The 26,003-nt window shown below is 34.5% G+C and overlaps 2 protein-coding genes across 2 annotated transcripts in view; one reads left to right on the forward strand and one right to left on the reverse strand.

The window, feature by feature from the left end:
• The window catches only part of LOC123546932 (SH3 domain-binding protein 2-like), a 110,052-nt gene extending 107,677 nt beyond the window's left edge, over window positions 1-2,375 (reverse strand). Inside the window, exons 1-2 of the mRNA XM_053551270.1 lie at window positions 2,195-2,375; window positions 1,614-1,734 (exon numbers count right to left, since the gene is read on the reverse strand). The gene's annotated coding sequence lies outside the window, so the exon portion shown is untranslated. The remainder of the gene's footprint in view (window positions 1-1,613; window positions 1,735-2,194) is intronic.
• Window positions 2,376-2,620: 245 nt separating this feature from the next.
• LOC123546931 (cilia- and flagella-associated protein 206-like) lies at window positions 2,621-24,223 on the forward strand. Its single transcript, XM_045333596.2, has 17 exons — window positions 2,621-2,751; window positions 8,059-8,222; window positions 9,222-9,305; window positions 9,977-10,067; window positions 10,361-10,549; window positions 11,470-11,628; window positions 11,975-12,067; window positions 12,873-12,985; window positions 13,421-13,540; window positions 13,732-13,836; window positions 15,636-15,722; window positions 16,901-17,005; window positions 17,466-17,608; window positions 18,343-18,442; window positions 21,584-21,727; window positions 22,497-22,585; window positions 23,347-24,223. Exons 2-17 carry the CDS (start codon window positions 8,115-8,117, stop codon window positions 23,489-23,491), a joined length of 1,875 nt encoding a protein of 624 aa, XP_045189531.1. The 5' UTR covers window positions 2,621-2,751; window positions 8,059-8,114; the 3' UTR covers window positions 23,492-24,223.
• The last annotated feature ends 1,780 nt before the right edge of the window (window positions 24,224-26,003 follow it).

Below are 26,003 nucleotides of genomic sequence, written 5' to 3' on the forward strand. Positions count from 1 at the left end.
CGAGAAGTAATGAAATGTGCAACACTCCTCAATGCCCCCTAGCACTGGCTTAAGCTGAATACTATCATTGTAAAATTGAATTCACTCCATGATCCCAAAAGGACCAGAAAATATAAAAACAGCAAGTTCAAGTCTAGGGAGACTTTCAACAGCTGCCACACGTCACTTAAAGAGAGTTGTTGTGATAGTTAATAAAATCTATGAAAAGATCCTTTGGAAGTGTATGCTTACCCTTGTAACACCAGATTGATATAACCAATGAAGTTGCTGATTAAATGGCATAATAGTGAAAAGCCAGAAAGTCACACACATTTAATTGTGTCACTGTAACAATCCAACAAAAAAGAAGAAAACATCATATCATAACCACATAATTATGTTGTCAATATTAAATCTTGATTCAAGCATACCTTTTTAAGATTTTTTCTTCTTTCCAAAGATCAAGTCATCAAAACTTTTTTCATAAAGGTAAGGATGAACAGTCAGTGAGTGGTTGTGAGAACTGTTTTATTCACTAGTCATAAAGGTACCATTAAAGGCCTCCATGGGCCAAGTGGCTTAAGGTTGATGACTTCAAATTGCCTGTCCCTCATCACTGTGTATTCAACAAGAGCTGTCGGAGGACAGCAACGCTCGACTATTCAACAGCCTTGTTGATTGAATGAATACGAAAGTCGAAAAAGGGGCATAATTTAAAAAAAAAGCAAAATAGGGTTATGGAACCTGCATAGTGCTTATCAGCTCATGACAGTGGACAAGTGTGTGAAGTTTCAATCCATTCTCATTAGTGGGTACTGAGATACCAGCTTACATATAAGAATTTAACCCAAAACTCCTAAGTTTAAAAAGGGGCATAATTTTGTAAAATGCAAAGTTGAGTTATTGACCCTTTGCACTGCATGTCATATCATGACAGTGAACAAGTGTGTGAAGATTCAATCCTTTCCTATTAGTGGATACTGAGATACCAGCTTACATACAAAAACTTAACCAAAAATTTCTATTTTGAAAAAGGGACATAATTTTGTAAAACAGAAAAATAAAGTTATGGGACCTGCTTTGTGCATGTCAGATCATGACAGTTAACAAGTGTGTGAAGTTTCAATCCATTCCAATAAGTGAGTACTGAGATACCAGCTTACATACAAAACCTTAACCAAAAAATTCTAAGTCAAAAAAGGGGCATAATTTTGTAAAAAAGCAAAATAGAGTTATGGAACCTGTGCAATGTAAGTCAGTTTATCACAGTGAATAAGTGTGTGAAGTTTCAATCCATTCCCACAAGTGGTTGCTGAGATACCAGCTTACATACAAAAACTTAACCAAATCGGGACGCGGACGCGGACGCCGACGCGGACGCCGACGCATGGGCGAGTCCAATAGCTCTACTATTCTATGAATAGTCGAGCTAAAAACCCTTGCACTGGGTGTAGAATTCTTTCATGTGAGGCAGCCAATAATAGCTGGATTGGGGGAAGTTGATGGTTCTACCCAGGTGTCCGCATGTCCTGAAAAGATGGGAAGTTGTCATATGACCTGTATGTCGCTATCATAAAAACCCCACCAACGAAATAAAGGTAAAAGTTCTGTATCAACATATCTATAGTAACAACCTTCCTTATATAGGAAACCAAGATGGTCATTACTGTGGTGAAAACTACATGACATAGCTCCTCTGCAAGGTGACACCGGAAACTTTCTCCAGGAAAGATATGGGAGGAAATAACCATCGATCTGAAAACAGAAATATTAATGAAAGTCTTGAAGAATATAAGATATTTTGATTGCCCGAGTTACTCAAAATAGAAGTCATGAATATTTACTGTCTTCAATTTCATTTCTGTTACTGGACAATAACATCTATAAGAAGCAGACATCCCAACTCTCCCAATCTGATCGGGTTTCTCCCGATTCTGGTGGTAAAACCCGACCACCCCGATCAGAAGTCTCAATCTCCCAATTAAAAAACAACAACAACAACATAAACAACAATAAAAAAAGCAAAAATTATGAAATAATCCACAACACCTTTCAGATATTTTCGCACCTTATTCTACCCCTGCTGATTATTGTTTATTTCACGATTCAACAAAGCCAGGTGTTGATTAATGTGTCACAATTGAAATTAAAATCCAGACATTAGATATTTAATCAAATTCAATCAAATTTAGATTAGAAATTATACTGGCTTTACCTTTTTCTGTAACTTTTTGAAATCGAAAGTAGATGGTCATTGGTAAAACCTCTTTGCGTTCTGTTTTGTACCGATTAAATACTACTCTGAATTCTGTTTTTGACAATAGTCTCAATAATTTTGCAGATAACTGGTAAAACTGTGAAACCACGGTAATTAATGGCCTCGGAAGGATAACCCTTGTTTTTAAAGACAGGAGATAAAACACCTAGTTTAAGACAAGCTGGTTGACTTTGACAGTTCGCGGGAAAATAGCCGGTGTAGAAGTAAGAATATGAGCGGAAAGGAGTCCTACTTCTTCTCATTATTGACTCAAGATATTTAATTCTGTCGACTTCTTTGTATTAGATTTTATCCAGAAGTTGAGTTATCTTCAAGTTTTTTGTGTATTTTTGCAGAAGTTAAGTCATAATAGATACATAATAAATAATTGACACGGGGTTGTTTTTATCTAGTCACCGTCTTCGATCACCTGCGAGTACTTGTTACTATGGTAAACATCATGGCGGTTGTGATAGTTTGACAGATGAATTAGCATTTTAGCAGTATTACCGTCAGTAAGTCGTGATCGAGCCTTTAAACAACTGCCCTTCGGCAAATGTTTTTTATTTGTATCTATATTCTATTTTGTGTTCTCCGGGTTAGGGTCTTTTGTTGAAGTTTTGAGAAGTTAATTATTTGTGTTTAAATTAATACACAAACTACTAGGAACAATGGAAAGAAATTAATAGAGAAAGGAAGCAATCACAAACTAAGGATGCGTTTCTTCTCAGTACTCTCTGCCCGAGAGTGGAACTTACTGCCAGCCAAAATCTTTAAATATTTTATGTCTAGATTGAATGATTTTATTGGAATCACTAAGTATGTGGTACTTTACGCAACTAGGTCCTCGATATGCAAATGGGAGGGGGGCACAAGCATCTAACTATTAGCATCACAAAAGTCGGTACATCAGGTACATTTATAGCTAAAAAATTTCAGCTAAATTTTATATGCTGTCAAGGATCTCTGAGCTGAAACAAATCCCGTATTAAAACCTAACCAGAAATCATGCCAGGAGTCTCACGCTACAGTTTCTGCAAATGAAATGCCATGGACTCACCTTTTACATTGAAATATTTCTTATCCATTTTTCTTTTGAATTGACATAAAATAAACCATGCAATTAAATACTGAACACAAGTTTCAAATGGGTACCACTGTCTGCAATATTTTGCCCGCCATTGCAGTTGTGACCTGATCAGGGTATTCTTCATTTTGAAAACAAATAGGCTGTACTGAATCATGAATTTTCTTGAAAATGGTTATTTTTATTTAATTCGATAAAATTCATAAATTTACAAAATGTTGATCTTGATTTTCAAAAATAACCATATGCTATTAACTTCGCTTGACATCATCAGTTTCTCAAGAGAGTTGGTGTGCAGTTGTTGCAATTCGACACTGGTTAGGTAACCAAATGGAGTTTCGCCATAACTTAATAGCTGCACCATTAGAAAATAAAAAATAGCGTCAGTTACGTTATGGTAGCCACAACTAGGGCCTTACAGTAGAACATGCCCAGTAAATATATATACAGTCGAATACCGTTACCTCGATATTCAAGGGACTGTACAAATTACATCGACGTATCCGAAGTTCGACGTAACGATATCGACTATCTGGGACTTCTTTGTACTTGTGTTGGACGTCTATATTGTCATTATATCCAATGCTTTTTTTCAGAGGGTTTGAAAAGGGAAAGAAATAATATAAAACGTAAATACGATTTTAATTTTATTTACAAATAAAACATCTTAATCAAATACATACATTCAACTTTTTAATTTTTCAAATTATACATTTAATCATTAGCATTTTAATTCCTTCCCTAAACAAGTCTGAATGCAGCGGTAACGTTCCTAGCTGAATAGTCATTTTGACTGTGCTTCAATAACGAAAATTTGTCAGTTAAATACACATACTGTTACTCAATCCTAAATGGCAGACTTTTACTCCGTCAAACGGAAAATATTTCATCCAGATTAGTTGTTATATTTAAAAAAACAGCTTTCCGGCTTGCACGGTGTTTTATAACACTAATTATTGGGAATTAAAGGCAAACTTCCTGACATTTAAATTGGATTAAAGATTAAATAACAAACAAAACAAACACACATACTAACTTGAATATGATTAATACATCGCCGGACAACAATAGGTTGATTTTCACACCTTACAAATAACATATATATTATTTGACAAGCTGTGATATCGACGAAACCAGGTGTAAAAACAGTACAGGTAAGTTGACCGGACTGAAAAATCTCATCGAGCTAAACAAAATATCGAGCTAATCATATCGAGGTAATGATAAATAATTACATTAAGGTAAATAGGGAAAATTCGGGACCGACTCAAACACATCGTGCTAACCGGAGTATCGAGCTAACCGATATCGAGGTAACGATATTCAACTGTACATTATTACCGCAGTAGAAATATGTTGGCTTTTTTAATCACCTAGCTGCTACAAAGTTTTTGTCTGAAGGGTTGTTGATGAATAATGCAGTCTTGTTACATTTCATTCAATTCAGCAGGTCCTAGAAAAGACACAAATTAGCTATTTATTTAAATCTGGCTATATTTAGCTAGAATTTGCTATAAAACCAATAAAGATAATGCAAAATTTGTTAAAATCAGATGCAAAATGGTCATAATCCCATCCCAATGGTTTATAAGATGAAAGACAGTAACACAAAACCAAGATTGTTGCAGTCACATTTTCAGTAAATGCAGAAATATTTTGCAGTAAATTATTGAAGAAGGTGTCACTTGTGAGTATTATCATTGCATAAGACTTATTCAGTAAGTATTTACGTTTCGAAAGAAAATGTAAACAAGGGAGTGAACGTTGGTATCTGTGAACGATTTAGAATGATTTAAATTTCAGTTGAATATTGATTAAATATTATTTAATTCTTCATCAGCAACACAAAGATACAAATACAATGTAACCCACAATGTATTGAAAAAGGAGGTCCATACTCCTAGACAATCCTTAACAGGGTTGTCTAGGGTACAGATTCGTACCTCTAAAATCTGATTCTAGAGGTACGCATCTGTACCATTTGACACTTCCTTATTAATAATTGAATGAATGAATTTGATTTATCATATTTTGCATTATCAGTATACAATTACTGTGCCAGGTTCAAGCAAAACAGAAACAAATCTGACCTACTTTGAAAGCTGATTAAATTTCACACCTTGCATACAAAGTAGGATCTTTTTTTTTTAAAAAAACCCTTGCTGATCTTTTGACAAGCAAACTTTGTAATAAGTTATGTGTTGCCAAAATATATGATGAAATTACCCATTTGATGTCTTAAGTTCATAGTGCAGTAGTTGTAAATATGTCTTGCACATGAAATTGTTAAAAGATTTATTAGGGTTTGATAAGTTTAACACTTCCACAGGAAACATTGTATCTTGTTGGATATTGTACCATGAAAACAGAATTAACTCGCATGGCAAAAGTGAAAATCACATATATATACTGGCAACATGGTAGGAGGAATAGAAAATGATTTTGTGTTAGTATCATATTTAAAAATAAAATGTTTACTGAAATAAATAGGGGGAAAAAAACAATGAAATTCAAATTGCATCAAACAAGTGGTATCTTTTGAAATGCAGAAATAATGCCCTTTCTCATAAATAATTTATACATGGTGGAAATGCATTAATAGAAGTTTTTCACACTAAAACTGACACTATAGTGACAGTGCAACATCTACAACAACTTCACAGCTGTTTCTTGATATTACTCGACGCTGCTATCTCCGTGCATGCAGATCAGTTAATATTTTTGTTTGTATGTAAGCTTATTTATAGTTCCCAATGGTTACCCTTATGGGCGAATCCTCAAGAAGGCTGTTAGTAGTAATGTTAATAGGAGGATTAGTGCAAGATACAGAAGATGCGCAAATTCCAGAAGCTTCCCTGGTTCTTTAGTTTGCACCTATACAAGGGACTCTTATCTCAATGATGGTAATTTTTAGTTGAAGGAGCAGGGACTCAAACTCACACCCCCTGGTTTCGTACTCAGACGGTGGTACCACTGGACCATTGAGTACGTTCTGAGATCATGCAGTTAGTAGACATTTGAGTAAGATTATAAAAGGCAAGAACCCCATTGTCTACTGATTTAAAGACTTAGCCTTACATTTTGAGAAATAAAAACAAACAGCACCAAATCTTAGAAAGAAAAGCTTGTTTCGCATGAAAATTGAACAGCTTATAAAGCATGTATATTACTCTACAAAACAACTGTCATTTTACTGATATATACATTGAATTCCAGAAAAGGGCTGCTTAAAGGGGCCACACTTTCGGACAGTTCAGCGCCTTTAAAAACTCGTCATTTTCAAAGAACTGTTACATTTTGATGCATTTGCAATAATGTCCCAGTGCTGAATTTCACATAACTAGGCTGAATATAGTTTTCAGCAATTGTTTATTTTTATTTCTTTAAGTATCCATCTTACATGACAGTATGGCAGAACATGTAATGGTCAGGTAGATTGTTAATATTTCTGTGTTTTGAAGATCTGCTGCTAAACCTTGATCTGTATGCAAATAATCTCACAAGTACTGTTTTTTGTGTTTGACTCCCAAGGTTGTGGGTTAGTTGTGTAGGAATTTAAAATGCTCATGACAGTTTCACCATTTAGAGGGTATTTTGTTCATTCTTCATGCATGTATATCTGTACTGTAACTTTATGCCTACTGTTTCCCTTTTTAGCTCATCTGATTTTTTGAAAAAAAATGATGAGTTATTGTCATCACTTGAGCGGTTGTCGGCGTCGGCGTCGGCGTTGCCTGGTTAAGTTTTATGTTTAGGTCAGCTTTTCTCCTAAACTATCAAAGCTATTGCTTTGAAACTTGGAATACTTGTTCACCATCATAAGCTGACCCTGTATAGCAAGAAACATAACTCCATCTTGCTTTTTGCAAGATTTATGGCCCCTTTTGTACTTAGAAAATATCAGATTTCTTGGTTAAGTTTTATGTTTAGGTCAACTTTTCTTCTAAACTATCAAAGCTTTTGCTTTGAAACTTGGAATACTTGTTCACCATCATAAGCTGACCCTGTACATCAAGAAACATAACTCCATCTTGCTTTTTGCAAGAATTATTGCCCCTTTTGGACTTAGAAAATCAGTTTTCTTGGTTAAGTTTTATGTTTAGGTCAGCTTTTATCCTAAACTATCAAAGCTATTCCTTTAAAACTTGCAACAATTGTTCACCATCATAAGCTGACCCTGTACAGCAAGAAACATAACTCCATCCTGCTTTTTGCAAGATTTATGGCCCCTTTTGGACTTAGAAAATATCAGATTTCTTGGTTAAGTTTTATGTTTAGGTCAACTTTTTCTCTTAAACTATCAAAGCTATTGCTTTAAAACTTGCAACTCTTGTTCACCATCATAAGCTGACCCTGTACAGCAAGCAACATAACTCCATCCTGCTTTTTGCAATAATTATTGCCCCTTTTGGACTTTGAAAAATCATTTTCTTGGTTGAATATTATGTTTAAGTCAACTTTTCTCATAAACTATCAAAGCTATTGCTTTAAAACTTGCAACAGTTTTTCACCATCATAAGTGGACACTGTACATCAAGAAACATAACTCTATCCTGCTTTTTGCAAGAGTGATGGCCCTTTTTAGACTTAGAAAATCATGGGTAGGACAATATTTCTATTATACAAAAAAAATCAGATGAGCGTCAGCACCCGCAAGGCGGTGCTCTTGTTAAAAGATGATATGCTGCTAAACTATGACAGAATTATAAGCTGTTTCTTTTTAATTTTCTTTCAGATTCTGATAAGTTAATCATACAGATAAAGTTTTGGTAAAATAAGAACTCCAGCACGATGTCTCGAGCCCAGGCAGAAAGTGTTATCAAGAACATCATTCGAGAGATAGCTCAAGAATGTGCCAGCAAGGGACAGGCAGTGTCAGAAACTTTAGTTGCATTTATGGTAAGGAAATACTTTTCCAGCCTAGTTTTGATATTGAATAAATTCATATATTATGGTTTGAAAATATTTCTCCTCAATTTTCAGAAAAAAGAGATGATTAAACTTTGCTGTAAAATCTTTAAGTCTGTAGATGGAGTCAATTATAAGTAACTCTTGTTTTATCAAACTGAATGCAGTATTTTACAATTTATTTATTATTGAAGAAAATCACAGTGAATTCTGTTATAGAAGCTGGACCATTGTAACAGTTGTGGTCCTTGACGGTACTTGCTACTTAGATATATAACAAAAACAAAAGCCTTTTTTTTTCTGTAAAATACGTGATTACAGCAATATTTGATAACATGTATTCAGCAACATAATAAATCGGTTTAAATAAATTTCATTTAATAGATACAACACAATAAACATTCTGGTAGATTTATATAAATGTTTCAGTTATCATCAGTTTGAAAATTTTCCATCAAAACTGGGTTTAGTTAAAATACTGATCCAAACAGACTGGTTTTGAATAACAAGATGTTGAGTATTATTTAACGTTTTACTGGAGAAGCTATTCAAGCTAAGAATTGGTCAATGATAAAATGACATATTGGTTTTTGATGTATCTCAAGATAATCACCTTGTATAGTATAAATTTGTACTTGAATATTGTCATTGTGATGAAGGCCATTAGGCATTAACATAAATGAGCCGTGCCATGGGAAAACCAACATAATGGCTTTGCAACCAGCATGGATCCAGACCAGCCTTCGCATCCGCTCAGTCTGGTCAGAATCCATGCCGTTCGCTATCAAAGCCTATTACAATTATAGAAACCGTTAGCGAACAGCATGGATCCTGACCAGACTGCGCAGATGCGCAGGCTGGTCTGGATCCATGCTGGTCGCAAAGCCACTATGTTGGTTTTCTCATGGCACGACTCAAATAAAGAAATATCTATGAAATTAAACAGTATATCGAATCATTTAGCATATAATTCTGTTGTCTTATTTTCAGGTAAAAGCAGTGGTACTTGATCCATCCAATGAGTTTAATGTGGACAGAACATTGACCAAAGATGATGTACAGAAATTAATCAGGGTAAAACAACTTTTAAATCACTTGGAAGATATATGAGCCGTGCCATGAGAAAACCAACATAGTGGCTTTGTGACCAGCATGGATCCGCGCAGTCTGGTCAGGATCCATGCTGTTCGCTAACAGTTTCTCTAATTACATAGCGTTTGAAAAGCGAACATCATGGATCCTGACATTTTGCCGGAAAGCAGGGTTTGGTCTGATCCATGTGGTCGCAAAGCCACAAATGTTGGTTTCCTCATGCGTGGCATATTCAGTCTCTGTGCTTTATTAGTACATTTTACACTCTGGTTATATTTAGACTATGGTACTAGATTTTATTTGAAATCTTAGACTATGTAATCCTGTTTGAGCCAGTTGTAATGTCTTCCATCGAGCATAGACTAAAGGGTGACATACAACAATGTGAAGTGACATCGTGACAATGAAAAGTGACATCACAACAATGCAATATGACACACAACAATGCGAAACAATGCTCAACAATGCCAAACAATTGACAACAATATGGCTATCAAATCAGCTAAAAAACCTTCCAAAGTAATCAGTTCTTGACAGTTGTTTTCATTGATTGAACTTAAAAGAGGCAACTAAAGGTCTGGATAGATTAATGATGTATTTTGTCTAAATGTGAGCTATTCAACACATTCAAAGCTGTTTTTGTCTTGTTTCAGTTATGTGTAGATCGTCTTATGGATACAAGGTCTCCAGCTTTAGACACTGTCAAAATGCAAGTGTACTTTGACATGAACTATACAACAAGATGTAAGTTTACCAATCCCATATCTATTCTTAGTTCAGTTTTGTAGCCTGTTGATGAAATTGTTTCACTTTATTTATATATAACCATGGTATTCTTGTGGCTGTTTAGGGTATGAAAAAGTAGGAGTTTAATCATTATTCTGTAAATTAATGAATTGACATATATATATATATATATATTTGTAATTTTTTAAATTAAAAGAATTTAACTTGTTTAATATCCTAAGTTCATTGAAACCTTTGTGTTAAAGCACTGTTTATGCAGTCTCAATATGAATTATATTTTTGTTACACAGCTGATTTCTTGGATGAACATAGACGTGTGTTGGAATCACGTTTACAGCCAGTACTTCGTGAGATCACAGACAGTAGAGCGCGAACACGTGAAGAATTAGAGAGCTTGTACCGTAAGATTGTATCTGCCGTGTTATTGAGATCTGGTCTTGGTAGTCCTACAGATATTGCTGTTGTCAGAGAGGCTACAGGTAAGATCATGTCTTGGTAGTCCTACAGATATTGCTGTTGTCAGAGAGGCTACAGGTAAGATCTGGTCTTGGTAGTCCTACAGATATTGCTGTTGTCAGAGAGGCTACAGGTAAGATCATGTCTTGGTAGTCCTACAGATATTGCTGTTGTCAGAGAGGCTACAGGTAAGATCTGGTCTTGGTAGTCCTACAGATATTGCTGTTGTCAGAGAGGCTACAGGTGTAGTCCTACAGATATTGCTGTTGTCAGAGAGGCTACAGGTAAGATGAACAGCCTTTCAAGGGAGCAAGTAAAATTGGTATCTCACTGCAGGTGACTTCTTTCTGGTTGTCAATGTAAATAGAATAAATCAAAATGGTGACTTGAAAATACGTCGGAATAAGGCAAGTAGCTGCATAACTAAGGAACCCTCTAGAAAAAATTTGGATTGAACGAGACTGCCGTCTCCACCCTTTATTACCGTTATTGCAAAGTCAGATGCAAGTACTTGTTTGAAATCCAGGCAAAAGCTGTCTGGCATTGTAAAGTTTAAGAAATTTCACTGTAAATGATGTAAAAAAAAAATATACATATATTTTCAGACTATTTCCAAAATAGATGGTTATGGGCTAAAAATGTTCAAAAAGGCATATGTGCATAGATATACTAAAATTGCCTGTGAGGTCTATGACGGTGTTGCCTGTGTAGATGAGGTAACCAGAACCTGCCATAAAAGTTACACAAGTATGGAGTAATTTCATTGACAGAATTAGAGAGGTCCAGTCAGCAATAATGTAAATGTCTTTGGTCTTTCCTTAGAAATTACCACATCTTAACATTACCATACCACAACTTGATTGTAAGTCTGCAATTTAGTGTTAATAGCTGTACACAGTGGTGTCACACACAGTTTTAGCATGCATTATTTGTGCATTTTCAGCTGCTTTGCAGAGTGTTTTCCCTCAAACTGAACTTGGAACATTTATGTCCCTCACTAAACGGGACAAGGAAAGACAACTGCTGGAGTTAACAATGATTGTTACAGGAATACGACTCTTCAATAAGGAGTGCGGAAAAGGTGGAGAGGGTATTGATGACTGTAAGTACCTCCAGTAATATCTCGTAAATTGAAAAAAATGGTAAAAATAAAGGAGACAGGAATATCAGAAGGATGTATTTTGAAATCGTACTGAAATTGGAAGTCGTCGTATATAAATGATTTTACAATGTTACAATAGCTTAAAAAACTAAAAGCACTCGGGTTAAGATTGGATAGTTTCTTAATTCTGATTACTTATGATAACTGTGTGTATTTGTCGGGAATATTCATAATGAGATAGCAAAATTACAATATGGAAAAAATGCTTTTTAAGATATATCCCCCTACTAATGTGACAGCATTAAAGGAAGAATCAAGCTGTAACAATATTGTACTTTTATTTCAGTGCCAGCTATTCTGAATGAAGCTGTACCAGCCACCACACAGAATGTAGATGCAGAAATTCATGCAGCGCTCCGATCTGCTAACAAATACACAGGTATAGTCTGCTTCACTTGATTCTTACATTAGATAGAATGAAAATTACTTATGGTTACCGATTGTAAGAATAATGTTTCATAGGGTTTTTGAAAACTGATAGATTTTAAAATCTTGAGGTGTAAATTTCATGTAAAACCTACTTAACCTTTAGCCTGCTGCCGGCAAGTGATTCTGCCTTTGCGACCAGTGCAGACCAAGATCAACCTGCTCATTCATGCAGGCTGATCATGGTCTGCAATGTTTGCTGTTCAGTCAGTAAATTTTTAGTGAACATCCCTTTGAATAATAAGTGGTACTGCCCAAATTGAATGATGGACCGGTCCATTATAACAGAAATTTAGCAGGGTAAAGGTTAAGGTAGCGGACCAGTAATGACACTCAGCAATTTCTGTGTGATTACATAGTCTTATGCTTTCTGTCATTCTTCGGATGTAAATATAGTTTATTGTGCATACGGCTTTCCATAAAATATCGAAATTACTGAAATGTTGAGAATACGTACTTTGCAGATTGACAGTTCACTACCTTAGTTAAAATGATTGCTTTTCTTACATTTTACTATAGAAATCTGTTGAAAATATCTGAGCAAAGTGATGTATTGGGACAGACCTGTTGTTTCATATATGGAATCACCCCCGAATGTGAATTTTGGCCATTACGTTTTGAGGGGAATGTTTTGTGTTAAAAATGTAAATGTTTTAGGATAGATTTTCATCTAATATTCTCAGTAATAATCTTAATGTTAAGATCAAAATTAGGGACTTTACCTGCAGTATTTTGATGTATTTAAATATTACTTACAGCTCTGATAGAGAAGATTCAGGCAGGGGACAATGCCGAGGGGCCATCTGTTCAGTTGTTAAAAGAGGCCCTCATAAACTCACGACAGCACGAGGCCTTCCTTAGAGTTATATTGGTATGTCATTTATGTATTTTGTAAAACACTACTTATCCTCAAATAATTGATTTAATTTTGTTTGTCAGTCTGTATACATATGTCCTGAAAATATTGCATGTCAAACTAAATTTAATTTACAATGAGAAAGCTTTAAATTTGTACCATTTTCGTGAGGTGATTGATATATTATTTACAGTTGTACCTTGATATCTCAATTCTATAGAGAACTGATTTTGATCTACAGTTTTGCCGAGTGAATGTTATTCGTTTTGCCTCTGATATGTACAGTTTGTCTTTAAGTTGAGTTACATGCTCTCCGAAGGCATGTTTTTAGGACTTTAAATTTTCTTCATTTTTGATTCTGTTAAAGCCATGTCTGTTTCATAATTATGTGTGTACCCTGTATACCCTATGGAGATATGTTAAGTGTAGAATATTCTATTTACACCACAGAATGATGTTATAAGCTGTGCACAGCAAGTAGAAGCATTAGAACAACAGCTAGCTGCTAGAATGGAGCAGTTACAAGCTACTGTACAGTCAAAAACTGCCGTCCCTACAGCACAAGTCTATGTAAGTAATGACAAAATAACACAAGCATCAACATTTGAATTAAACATGGTTTTCTTCATAAACTAGATGAATGAAATACGGTATTTATCACAATAAATTCACGCCTTTTACAACTAGACAAAAAGCAATTACAGATTTTACAGATGACATGCTCCTCTTTTATGTATAAAATGTAACTTTTCTTATTTCAGCCACAATTTATACATTTGTCACAGCTATGGAGTGGATTTCAAGATGAAATGGTTCTTCTCAGTGTGCTGAGTAACATTCTAGCTAGCCTTGATCCTTTTACAAGGGTAAGTATAAATCATTAATTTTTATTGGGGACTAATTTTCTTGGATTTCATGATTACAAGACTCCATGAAATGAGATCCCAACAAAAAGTATTTCCATTCATTTCAAAACTTGAAATCCTCAAACTGATATCCCCAAGAAATTTTATGCCCACAGTATTAAATGATTTCACTCTAAGTTCAGTGAGAAAAAGCTTGTGCAGTTAGCTCAGTGTAGAGACCATGGCTGGCAAGGAAGGTTACTTAGAAGGTTTCTTCTTTTATTTTAAATGGAGTATCTGGAATTATACACCATTGTGAGATAATCTTATTTCCCATTGCTTGTCTCACTCTGGTCACAGACTACTTTATTTTGTTACATTACCTGTGCCATATTTCTGCTTTAATTGTCAAGTATTTTTGGTTTTTAAAAAATCAACTGATATATACTTTTGATGAAATCGTTTAACACAGTCACATCACTGTTACACTTTGATATTATTATGTTAATCAAAGATGTTTTAATGTTTAAGAACTATGAGAAAATAAATGCCATTTGATTTGTAGTAATTAGGAAACCCATCCTCTTAGGTTACAGTTCAAAAATGATGAAAATTTTGTTGTAGAAGATCTCAACCTTAATCGGAGTCCAGTGATGTTAAGCTTAATGTCATGTTTGATTGACTTTGTGACCAACTGAGGGAATTTATGATACCATTTGGCGGAAGAGAACACAACAGTTACTGCAGTCATTTGTCCTTCACTCTTGATTTATGTTAGTCAGTTGACCATGTGTGTACTGACACAGAATCCAGAAACATTAATTAGGTTAACTGACTGTCATTTTATAGCCTAAAATCTGCTGAAAATGGCACCACAACATTATAAAACAGACAGAAATAATAAACTGCAACTTTCTAGTTTTCTGGTTGTCGCGTTGTATATGTCATAACAGTCTTAAGACTTGAGAATGTTTCTAAATAGAAACACTAACTATTTACAAGCTAGCTCTAAGCTGGATAACTCCTCCCTTGCAGTGAAATTATCAATATTATTAGGAGACAAACTTTCCTTAAGGAAATGTTATAGTTTGCTGCGATCATGCTGCGAATAGTTCCAGCGAATGGGTATGTTCGTGGCTTTTTGTCTATTGGGTAAGGGTTTTGTGAATTTTGTAGTGGAGTTAAGGTTTAGGAGTATATCACCAAAACACAGAAATTTTTGATAAACGAACAACATCGTTACCAATATTTTACCTGAGTGTCAGTATACTGATATAAACATTGAATTCCTGAAAAGAACTGCCTAAAGGGGCCCCACTTCCGGACAGTCAAACGCCTTTAAAAACTCACCATTTTCAAGGAACTGTTACACATGTTTGTTTTGATGCATTTGCAATAGCGTGCGAGTGTTGAAATTTCACATAACTAGGTGGAAGACAGTTTTCAGCAATTGTTTATTTTTATTTCTTTACAAATGGAATTCATTTTCAAAGGGGGACAACTTTTTCAGAATATTTTAAGAGTGGGACACAACGGCAGAACATGTAATGGTCAGGTAAAATATTGGTAACGATGTTGTTTGTTTATAAAATATTTCTGTGTTTTGGTGATATACTCCTAAACCTTAATCCTGAAATTTAAATTTCTAAGAACAAGACAGTAAAGTTTCCATTAACTTATGTGTTAAAAAATTCAAATCCACGAACTCATATCCCTTCAAAGTGGCTTTTTTGGCCAAAACCCTGAAATGTTGTGCTTACAAAATTAAATGATTTCATAATGTTTGACGCTTTTAAAACAATGTATCACTTTATTTACAGGGTCACAGGGAGTTGTTTAATGATGAAGTCCTTATTCCATTCCTGAGTGGGGTCACTATCAAGACTGATGAAGAAAGGATACAGGAGGTACACCACTTGTTCTTCTTATATATATATGTTGATTTTTAGCTCATCTAATTTTTTTTTTTTTAAAATTGAGTTATTGTCATCACTTGGTTGGTGTCGGCATTGCCTGGTTAAGTATTATGTTTAGGTCAGCGTTTCTCCTAAACTGTCAGAACTATTGCTTTAAAACTTGCAACACTTGTTCACCATCAATAGCTGACTCTGTACAGCAAGAAACATAACTCCATCCTTCTTTTTGCAAGAATTATGGCCCCTTTTGGATTTGGAAAATCAGATTTCTTGGTTAAGTTTTATGTTTAGGTCAACTTTTCTCCAAAACTATCAAAGCTATTGTTTTAAAACTTGCAACACTTGTTCACCATCATAAGCTGACCCTATACAGCAAGAAACGTAACTCCATCCACCTTTTTGCAAGAATTATGGCCCCTTTTGGACTTAGAAAATACCAGATTTCTTGGTTAAGTTTTGTGTTTAGGTCAACTTTTCTCCTTAACGGTCAAAGCTATTGCTTTAAAGTTTAGAGCAGTTATTCACCATTAAAAGCTGACTCTGCACAGCAAGTACCATAACTCTACGTTGCTTTTTGCAAGAATTATGGCCCCTTTTGGACTTAGAAAATCACGGGTAGGACAATATTTCTATTATACAATGACAAAAAATCAGATGAGCGTCTGCACCTGCAAGGCAGTGCTCTTGTTATATTCCCTCTGTTTTGCCCATGAGGATTATGAAACTGTACCAAATAAAGGTAATTTTGAAGCCATCATTTCTTGAGCTTTGATCCTAATGGACTTAAATGACACTCAACAGTGTCTCTGTGATTATCTGTTCTTGTTAGCAAAATTTAGCATTCTTGGGACATTAACAAACTCAACATGCACATAAGTTTCTGTAAAGGACAGAAGATACCTAAATTGCATACAGAAAATACGTAATTTACTGACTGCCATTTACTGTTAAAAGGGGTGCTTACCAAAAAGATACTGGCTGAATAGCAAACAGCGGAGATATGATCAGATGCTTTTATTGTGGTCATATATGTATATGTGTATATGGGGAGAGAAGCATGGGCACTTAGTTTTATCCAATTCTCAACAAGGGTTACAGTTACAAAGTGTACAGATATTTCTCAACTTGATTTATATACATGTATAAAAATTACTGCAATTTTTATGTAGATGTCTGGTGCAGAGTTCAGGGTAAATCCAAAAGATTTTAGAGAATTAGACTGGCTGTTTCCAGAGACAACTAAAAACTTCAATAAATTACCATTACAGTATAGAGTAAGTAAAACAAAGATATTGTTTTTTTATTTTCTCACTACTGTAGAGCCCTTCCTGTATTTAACTGAATTTTAGCTGTTTGTGAATAGTTTGCACTTGGTCTTATTTCATTAACTTGGTAATTATTTTCTGTTACTGAAACAACAAAATCTGAGATTATATGCTTGAACAATTGGATTCTTCTAAAATAATGCAGAATTTTTTTTTTCATCTGTAAAAATCTAGTATTCCTATATGTAATTTTCTTCCTTTAACTTAGAGCATTTTTGCTAATATCGATAGATTTGTGTACAAAGACAGTTGAGTTCTTTTTACTGAAGCTTATAGTTTCTACTAGCCGGAAGATTTAAAATATTTTGTACCCACAGATATCAGTATTAATGAAAGCTTTCGTGGTTGAAGATGCAATATTTCATTACTATATAGCTTTGAGATTGTTGACATATTCATAAATTTTCAGGGATTTTGTGCATGGGCGCTAGCAAAATATGATCGTTTATTATTACCTGCCAACCCAGAGATAGGTGTACTACGATATCAGGATCATTATTATGCCTTCTCTTCAAAAAAAGCAGCCATAGAATTTGCCAATAATATAGAAGGGTAAGATTATTGTTAAAGAAAGTACTGTAAAACTCTGCTAACTGCACCTCTGATGAGAACAGTAAGATTATTATTATGAAAACATCGTATATCCTCAGGTAACTGCACCTCTGATTATTGTTATAAAGTACAGTATAACCTCTGCTAATTGCACCTCTGACTAGATGGGTAAGATTAAAGTGATTAAAGTACAGTATATTCTCTGCTAACTGCACCCCTTTCTGAAGCAAATACCTCTCTACAATAGTAGATATTTTCTTTCCCTTTATTCGAAATTCTTAGTAAATAAACCCTCTTGAGAGCAACAGCCTCTGTACAACAAACACATTTTGACCTCTCCAGGAGTGTCACTTTAGAGAGGTTTCTCTATATATAAACAGACAGACAAAATATTATCCTAGAGAGGTGTTTACTCCAGAAGTTTGGGTAACAGACATTATACTGAAATGTGTATGATATAATATTATTACAATTCACATTTATAAATCTAACATTGGATCTTAAATCCAATCTGGGACCTAGATTTTTTTATATGAGGTGGATGACCAAAATAATGCCTGAATGGACTCCATGCAACTCCATTATTAAAGCTGAAAAGTAACCATTTAACCTATATTTTGGTGTGATTAAAAACAGAAATGAGCTTACTCTGTCATTGAGAAATTACTTAAAATTCAGAACAGCTTCAAAAGTATCAGACTACAATATGAAACCAACAACTGTATGCATTGCAGGTTCATTCATCAAGTAGCTGAAGGAGCCAAAAGAAGTCCAGAGTTAATTCAGTTGCTAGAATTACATACCCAGTTTGCAACAATTACACCTTATTCACAGGTAAGTCCAACTTATCTCTATATCATTGGACACTGCAAGTTTTGGGAAATTTCTTGTTTTAAAAGAATGATAACTGATTTTAAACTGTTAGGTCTTGTTCACCGATTATCCCATGTTCACCGTTTTTAACTGATTCTAAACTGTTAGTCTTGTTCACTGGTTATAAATAAGGTACCGGTACCTCTTATTCACTGATTTCAAACTATGGTAGCTCTTATTCACTGATTTCAAACTATGGTAGCTCTTTTTCACTGATTTCAAACTATGGTAGCTCTTATTCACTGATTTCAATCTAGGTACCTCTTATTCACTGATTTCAAACTATGGTACCTCTTATTCACTGATTTCAAACTATGGTAGCTCTTTTTCACTGATTTCAAACTATGGTAGCTCTTATTCACTGATTTCAATCTAGGTACCTCTTATTCACTGATTTCAAACTATGGTAGCTCTTATTCACTGATTTCAAACTATGGTACCTCTTATTCACTGATTTCAATCTAGGTACCTCTTATTCACTGATTTCAAACTATGGTACCTCTTATTCACTGATTTCAATCTAGGTACCTCTTATTCACTGATTTCAAACTATGGTAGCTCTTATTCACTGATTTCAAACTATGGTAGCTCTTATTCACTGATTTCAAACTACGGTACCTCTTATTCACTGATTTCAAACTATGGTAGCTCTTATTCACTGATTTCAAACTATGGTAGCTCTTATTCACTGATTTCAATCTAGGTACCTCTTATTCACTGATTTCAAACTATGGTACCTCTTATTCACTGATTTCAAACTATGGTAGCTCTTTTTCACTGATTTCAAACTATGGTATCTCTTATTCACTGATTTCAAACTATGGTAGCTCTTATTCACTGATTTCAATCTAGGTACCTCTTATTCACTAATTTCAAACTATGGTAGCTCTTATTCACTGATTTCAAACTATGGTAGCTCTTATTCACTGATTTCAAACTATGGTAGCTCTTATTCACTGATTTCAAACTACGGTACCTCTTATTCACCGATTTCAAACTATGGTAGCTCTTATTCACTGATTTCAATCTAGGTACCTCTTATTCACTGATTTCAAACTATGGTAGCTCTTTTTCACTGATTTCAAACTATGGTAGCTCTTATTCACTGATTTCAAACTATGGTACCTCTTATTCACTGATTTCAATCTAGGTACCTCTTTTTCACTGATTTCAAACTATGGTAGCTCTTTTTCACTGATTTCAAACTATGGTAGCTCTTATTCACTGATTTCAATCTAGGTACCTCTTATTCACTGATTTCAAACTATGGTACCTCTTATTCACTGATTTCAAACTATGGTAGCTCTTTTTCACTGATTTCAAACTATGGTAGCTCTTATTCACTGATTTCAATCTAGGTACCTCTTATTCACTGATTTCAAACTATGGTACCTCTTATTCACTGATTTTAAACTATGGTAGCTCTTTTTCACTGATTTCAAACTATGGTACCTCTTATTCACTGATTTCAATCTAGGTACCTCTTATTCACTGATTTCAAACTATGGTACCTCTTATTCACTGATTTCAAACTATGGTACCTCTTATTCACTGACTTCAATCTAGGTACCTCTTATTCACTGATTTCAAACTATGGTAGCTCTTATTCACTGCTTTCAAACTATGGTAGCTCTTTTTCACTGATTTCAAACTATGGTAGCTCTTATTCACTGATTTCAATCTAGGTACCTCTTATTCACTGATTTCAAACTATGGTACCTCTTATTCACTGATTTCAACTTATGGTAGCTCTTATTCACTGATTTCAAACTATGGTAGCTCTTATTCACTGATTTCAATCTAGGTACCTCTTATTCACTGATTTCAAACTATGGTAGCTCTTATTCACTGATTTCAAACTATGGTAGCTCTTATTCACTGATTTCAATCTAGGTACCTCTTATTCACTGATTTCAAACTATGGTAGCTCTTATTCACTGATTTCAAACTATGGTACCTCTTATTTACTGATTTCAATCTAGGTACCTCTTATTCACTGATTTCAAACTATGGTACCTCTTATTCACTGATTTCAAACTGTGGTACCTCTTATTCACTGATTTCAATCTAGGTACCTCTTATTCACTGATTTCAAACTATGATAGCTCTTATTCACTGATTTCAAACTATGGTAGCTCTTTTTCACTGATTTCAAACTATGGTAGCTCTTATTCACTGATTTCAATCTAGGTACCTCTTATTCACTGATTTCAAACTATGGTACCTCTTATTCACTGATTTCAAACTATGGTACCTCTTATTCACTGATTTCAAACTATGGTAGCTCTTTTTCACTGATTTCAATCTAGGTACCTCTTATTCACTGATTTCAAACTATGGTAGCTCTTATTCACTGATTTCATACTGTGGTACCTCTTATTCACTGATTTCAAACTATGGTAGCTCTTATTCACTGATTTCAATCTAGGTACCTCTTATTCACTGATTTCAAACTATGGTAGCTCTTATTCACTGATTTCAAACTATGGTACCTCTTATTCACTGATTTCAATCTAGGTACCTCTTATTCACTGATTTCAAACTATGGTACCTCTTATTCACTGATTTCAATCTAGGTACCTCTTATTCACTGATTACAAACTATGGTAGCTCTTATTCACTGATTTCAAACTCTGTTAGCTCTTTTTCAAGAAGAATTTTAACTTGATTTTCTAAAGATTTGACATTATTTAAGGAATATACTTATTACAAATAGATATAAATAACTAGGGTGAACCCAAAACAAAAGCTTTTAACAGTGCACATTTTAAGATAAAGACTGCATGAAAATTGGACTATTTTATAAGTAAAAGCCTTTGTTCTCAGGCCAGTTACTACACTAAGGTATAGGAAAGTTTAATGATTTCATAATTGTATATTTGGAGTGATTAAAACCTGATACATGTACTGTGAAATTATTAATTTTATATTTGTGGAAACTACCTTTTAAGATTGTATGGTTGTGTCATTCCTCGAAATTCGGTCCTAACAAACAAACAAAATTCTCATACATTATATATCCAGATGTTGATCTATAAATTCATATACCCCACCAAATACTCATTGTATATTGATCTCATGTTTGTTGACCACTGTATTTAGGGCAAGGATCAAGGCCGTATGATAGAGAAGCCTGTGACGAAATATGACAGTGGAACACAGACGGACACACATATACTCGAATCCAATATTGTCAAATCATACGAGTGGAATGAATGGGAACTTAGAAGAAAAGCAATAAAACTGGTATATACTCTGTGTTTATATGCATCATTGATATATTTATTGTGTTGTGCCTGAAATTGTCTACATTTTTTTTTCTTCTCTGTTTTATCAGAGGCAAATTAATATCACGGTCAATATTGGAGTCAAGTCAGCTGATTTAATCTTTTTGCTATAGTATGTTTATATAACCTTTAGCCTGCTTGCTGCAAGTGATTCTGCCTTTGCAACCAGTGCAGACCAAGATCAGCTGCTCTGTTCGCTATTCAGTCTAAATTTTCAGTGAACACCGCTTCAAATAATAAATGGTATTGCCCAAATTGAAATTTGGACCAGTCCATTTTAAAAATTTAGTATGTTTATTTAAAATTATGTATTATTACTCAAGTCTATGAAGGTAAGGAGCTCCTTTGTCATACCAGTTTCCTTTCAAGCAGTTTTGCCACAAACTGATTTAAATTCTAAAAGTAAATGTGATCATAGAAAAATTTAAATACACTTTAGAGCCATGTATGTCAAGACCAGACTTGGGGAAAACGTGAAAGTTCAATATTTGCAGGTGGCCTTTATTTGACAAATGTTTCAATTAGTGGTTTTGAGAGTTAAGTAATCTCTGTTTACAGTGTGTGTTTAATACAGTTTTCCCAGTACTCCAGGATTTTTTCAACAACTGACTTAACAAATTGCTTTCAATACACCCAACTTACTTTTTACATCGCTGAAAAATACGACATCTTCGTCTGTATTTCTTTTTTCATTCGAGGGAAAGTCTATTGTTATGATCTTATTTCAGGCCAATCTACGAACACGGGTGACACATTCCATGCAGACAGATCTCAGCAACATGAGAAGAGATACTGCTATACAAGTCTGGCCGCCAAAGTATGTATTCACTTTTCATTACCTTAACTTTGATTGTAATAACAGTTGTTCAGCTGATTGGCTGTAGCAGCAGTGAAATGGGTGTTGACTTGTTGACCTTGCCTTAAGGTACTGAGAGACGTGAGTTTGCTTGTTCCCAGTCTGAAGGTTCACCCAGTATTTGTAATTTGTATCTGTGAATAGAATTCATTGGCTCTCTCATTACATACAGGAAGATTGCTAAATTTCTCAACAACAGTTAATGGTGACACAAAGTAGGCCTGTATACTTTCTCTCATGCATTTATATTTCCCTTTCCTGCCTGTATGCTCTGTAGTAGACTGGACTTCAGACTGCAAGCCCAGCATCCAAGCTTATAAAACTGTGAATGTGTGCCAGTCTCCATCTGATTGGCTGATTTGGGCTAAGTCTTAAAACTGACCAGTGACATTGTTATATTCATAGACTGGTTCCAAATTCAGCTGTATGACTTCAGAGAGTTAAGTGTTTATGTTTCAGAGAGGAGACTTAGGGGAAAAAAATCAAGATGTCTTTTGCAGTCACAATTGCATTTAACTATAGTTCAAAATATCCTATTACCAAATATAATACACTTATAAGTCAAAATTATTTGCCAGATGCCTGATAGTTCTGACTTATTGACTGGCAAGTCATTCTATAAGTGTTGTATAACATGACCTGGAAATAAATTTTTCACAGATTTTTTTTTAGTTTTGACTTACTTTCTCAGTTGTTATAAGAAATTTTATTTCTATTTCTAGGGAACAAACGACCCAGACAAAGGAGGATAACTATACTAATGTACCAAAACCACAGGTGTTCCTGGCAGGACTGCGCGGTGGTGGCATGTCTGAGCCCACACAAATGACCAAAATGGATCTCACCATTGATGTAGATCAGACGTAATATTGTGAAAAGCTAAAAAAAACTTTATAAGACTCCATAGGAAATAACTAGAAAATTGGAGAAAAAATCTACAGACTAAATTTGATTGAAATCTGTCAGTCATAGTCAACTACATTAGAATTAAAAGAAAGTGAGATAGTATTTTGTGATGGACTTAAATAATAAGCAATATAATGGTCAGTTTATTCCTCGGTTATCAAAATTGTGTTCTCTCTGGTTTCTTTTTGACTTGGAACAGTGTACAGTAATCTAATTTCATCCCACATACTATATGATAAGTGTTGCTCTAAATATGGCTTTAGAATATAGATGTAATACAAAATAAAAGTCTGGTCCGACTTTCAAATTTTAATCAAAAAGTACTCTTTTTGAACCAACTGTCCAAAATATTGTTTTATTTTTATTAATAAATGTCTGCAATTTAATATTTGACATAGTAAGGTCATTTTTTCTTCAAGGATATCATCCAAAATTACAGTTTAATATTTTAAAACGTTTCAATTCTTTAATAAAGGCATCTAAAGTAATGTAAAATGTGATGTTCCTGTTCTCTGTGATCTTTTCATTCATTTGAAATACTACAAATAAATATTCTACAGTTCATACATCATGATCATTTTGATCAGCTTTCACAATGGGGAAACTTTTACACACACCATTATAATATGAGTTATCTGTGATACATACATCTATGTTAGTGAATTGTTTTGAAATGAACATCCAGAAAATGTGTGTGTTTTGTTGTTTTCTTTTGTCCCCTATAGACCTTTAGATATTTATTTGTTTCCTACCTATTCTAAAACGTTCCTTCATGTTTAAAATATGTTGGGTCAAGCTCCTAGTATGGCTTCTGTAGCCTAAAATCACTGTCTTGTCTTTGTTACCAGACTTAAATGAAGATTGGGGGTCTCAGTTAAGTTTAATAATGGGCTTGATTGATCCGGTAGTGACAGGGTTATGACCCTTCTAGTAGTCAAAAATATATTTCACATTGTTAACTCATTACAGGCCATATCTTGGCTAAACTTCTTTTTAACATTTAACTACTAGTGTGTTTAATTTTTTATTGAATGTATTTAAATACATCGAAATTTCATGCAAGTAAACAATAGTCAAGTTGAATAGGCCAATAGCAAAACTTGGCTATTTATACATTTAGGTAAAATTTAAGTCACTAGGAGCAGGATTTCCAGTCTGGAGGACATAGATTCAAATCACCGGTGTGGCTTGTTCTCTGTAATGATTGCAGCTACAGCTGCGTCAACTAGTTATTTATGTGGATAAGTTGTGATTTGCTTGCAGGGAATATAGAATCCAATGCTAGAATATATAAAGTCGAAAATACCAATTATTTAAGGCCTCAACCAGCTATACATGTGGGAAAGTTGTGAGTTGCTTGCGGGGAACATGATATCCTATGCTAGAAAATAGAAAATAACCAATACTTTAATTAACCTTTAACCATGCTCACATTTATATCGATGGGTAAGGGCAGTTTTTCAAATTAGGAGGTAATCCGTTCAAATTCTGGACAAGGCATATGTTCTTCATGATTGGTTACAAAAAAAAATCTGTCTCGGCCTTCCACCTGTAATTCATGTTTAGAAGTTGTTAGTTGCTTGCAGAGAACACTTTTGTACAAAATACAAAAAAAGTATCTAGAAGCGTTCACTGACTGTTGTATGTCACTGACTTCCTATGAAAAAAAAACGAAGTAAAACTAAACAAATTTATTGTTTTCAAAATATCCTGGTCTTTTATTGATTTAACTATAAAAATCTGCATCATGCTTAAAATAAAACTTTAATATTTGAGATAATGCCAAAAAGCTTGACCGACTGCCACCATTCAACAATAGACAACATTGTGAACAAGAGCTGTCAGAGGACAGCAACGCTCGACTATTCAACAGCCTTGTCGACTGAATGAATACGAAAGTCGAAAAAGGGGCATAATTTTGTAAAAAAGCAAAATAGAGTTATGGACCTGTGCAATGTAAGTCAGTTTATCACAGTGAATAAGTGTGTGAAGTTTCAATCCATTCCCACAAGTGGTTACTGAGATACCAGCTTACATACAAAACCTAAACCAAAAATTTCTAAGTCGAAAAAGGGGCATAATTTTGTAAAAAAGCAAAATAGAGTTATGGGACCTGTGCAGTGTAAGTCAGTTTATCACAGTGAATAAGTGTGTGAAGTTTCAATCCATTCCCACAAGTGGTTACTGAGATACCAGCTTACATACAAAACCTTAACCAAAAATTTCTAAGTCGAAAAAGGGGCATAATTTTGTAAAAAAGCAGAATAGAGTTATGGGACCTGTGCAATGTAAGTCAGTTTATCACAGTGAATAAGTGTGTGAAGTTTCAATCCATTCCCACATGTGGTTGCTGAGATACCAGCTTACATACAAAACTTAACCAAATCGGGACGCGGACGCCGACGCCGACGCCGACGCGGACGCCGACGCATGGGCGAGTCCAATAGCTCTACTATTCTATGAATAGTCGAGC

The sequence above is a fragment of the Mercenaria mercenaria genome, chromosome 9, assembly GCF_021730395.1.
Source record: "Mercenaria mercenaria strain notata chromosome 9, MADL_Memer_1, whole genome shotgun sequence".
Taxonomy (NCBI): Eukaryota; Metazoa; Mollusca; class Bivalvia; order Venerida; family Veneridae; genus Mercenaria; species Mercenaria mercenaria.

Coding starts and splice junctions, on each gene's coding strand:
- LOC123546931 (XM_045333596.2), top strand. CDS start 8,115: ATGTCTCGAGCCCAGGCAGAAAGTGTTATCAAGAACATCATTCGAGAG. Junction 15,723..16,900: donor ATGAAGAAAGGATACAGGAG/GTACACCACTTG, acceptor ATTTTTATGTAG/ATGTCTGGTGCAGAGTTCAG. Junction 21,728..22,496: donor GAAGAAAAGCAATAAAACTG/GTATATACTCTG, acceptor ATCTTATTTCAG/GCCAATCTACGAACACGGGT.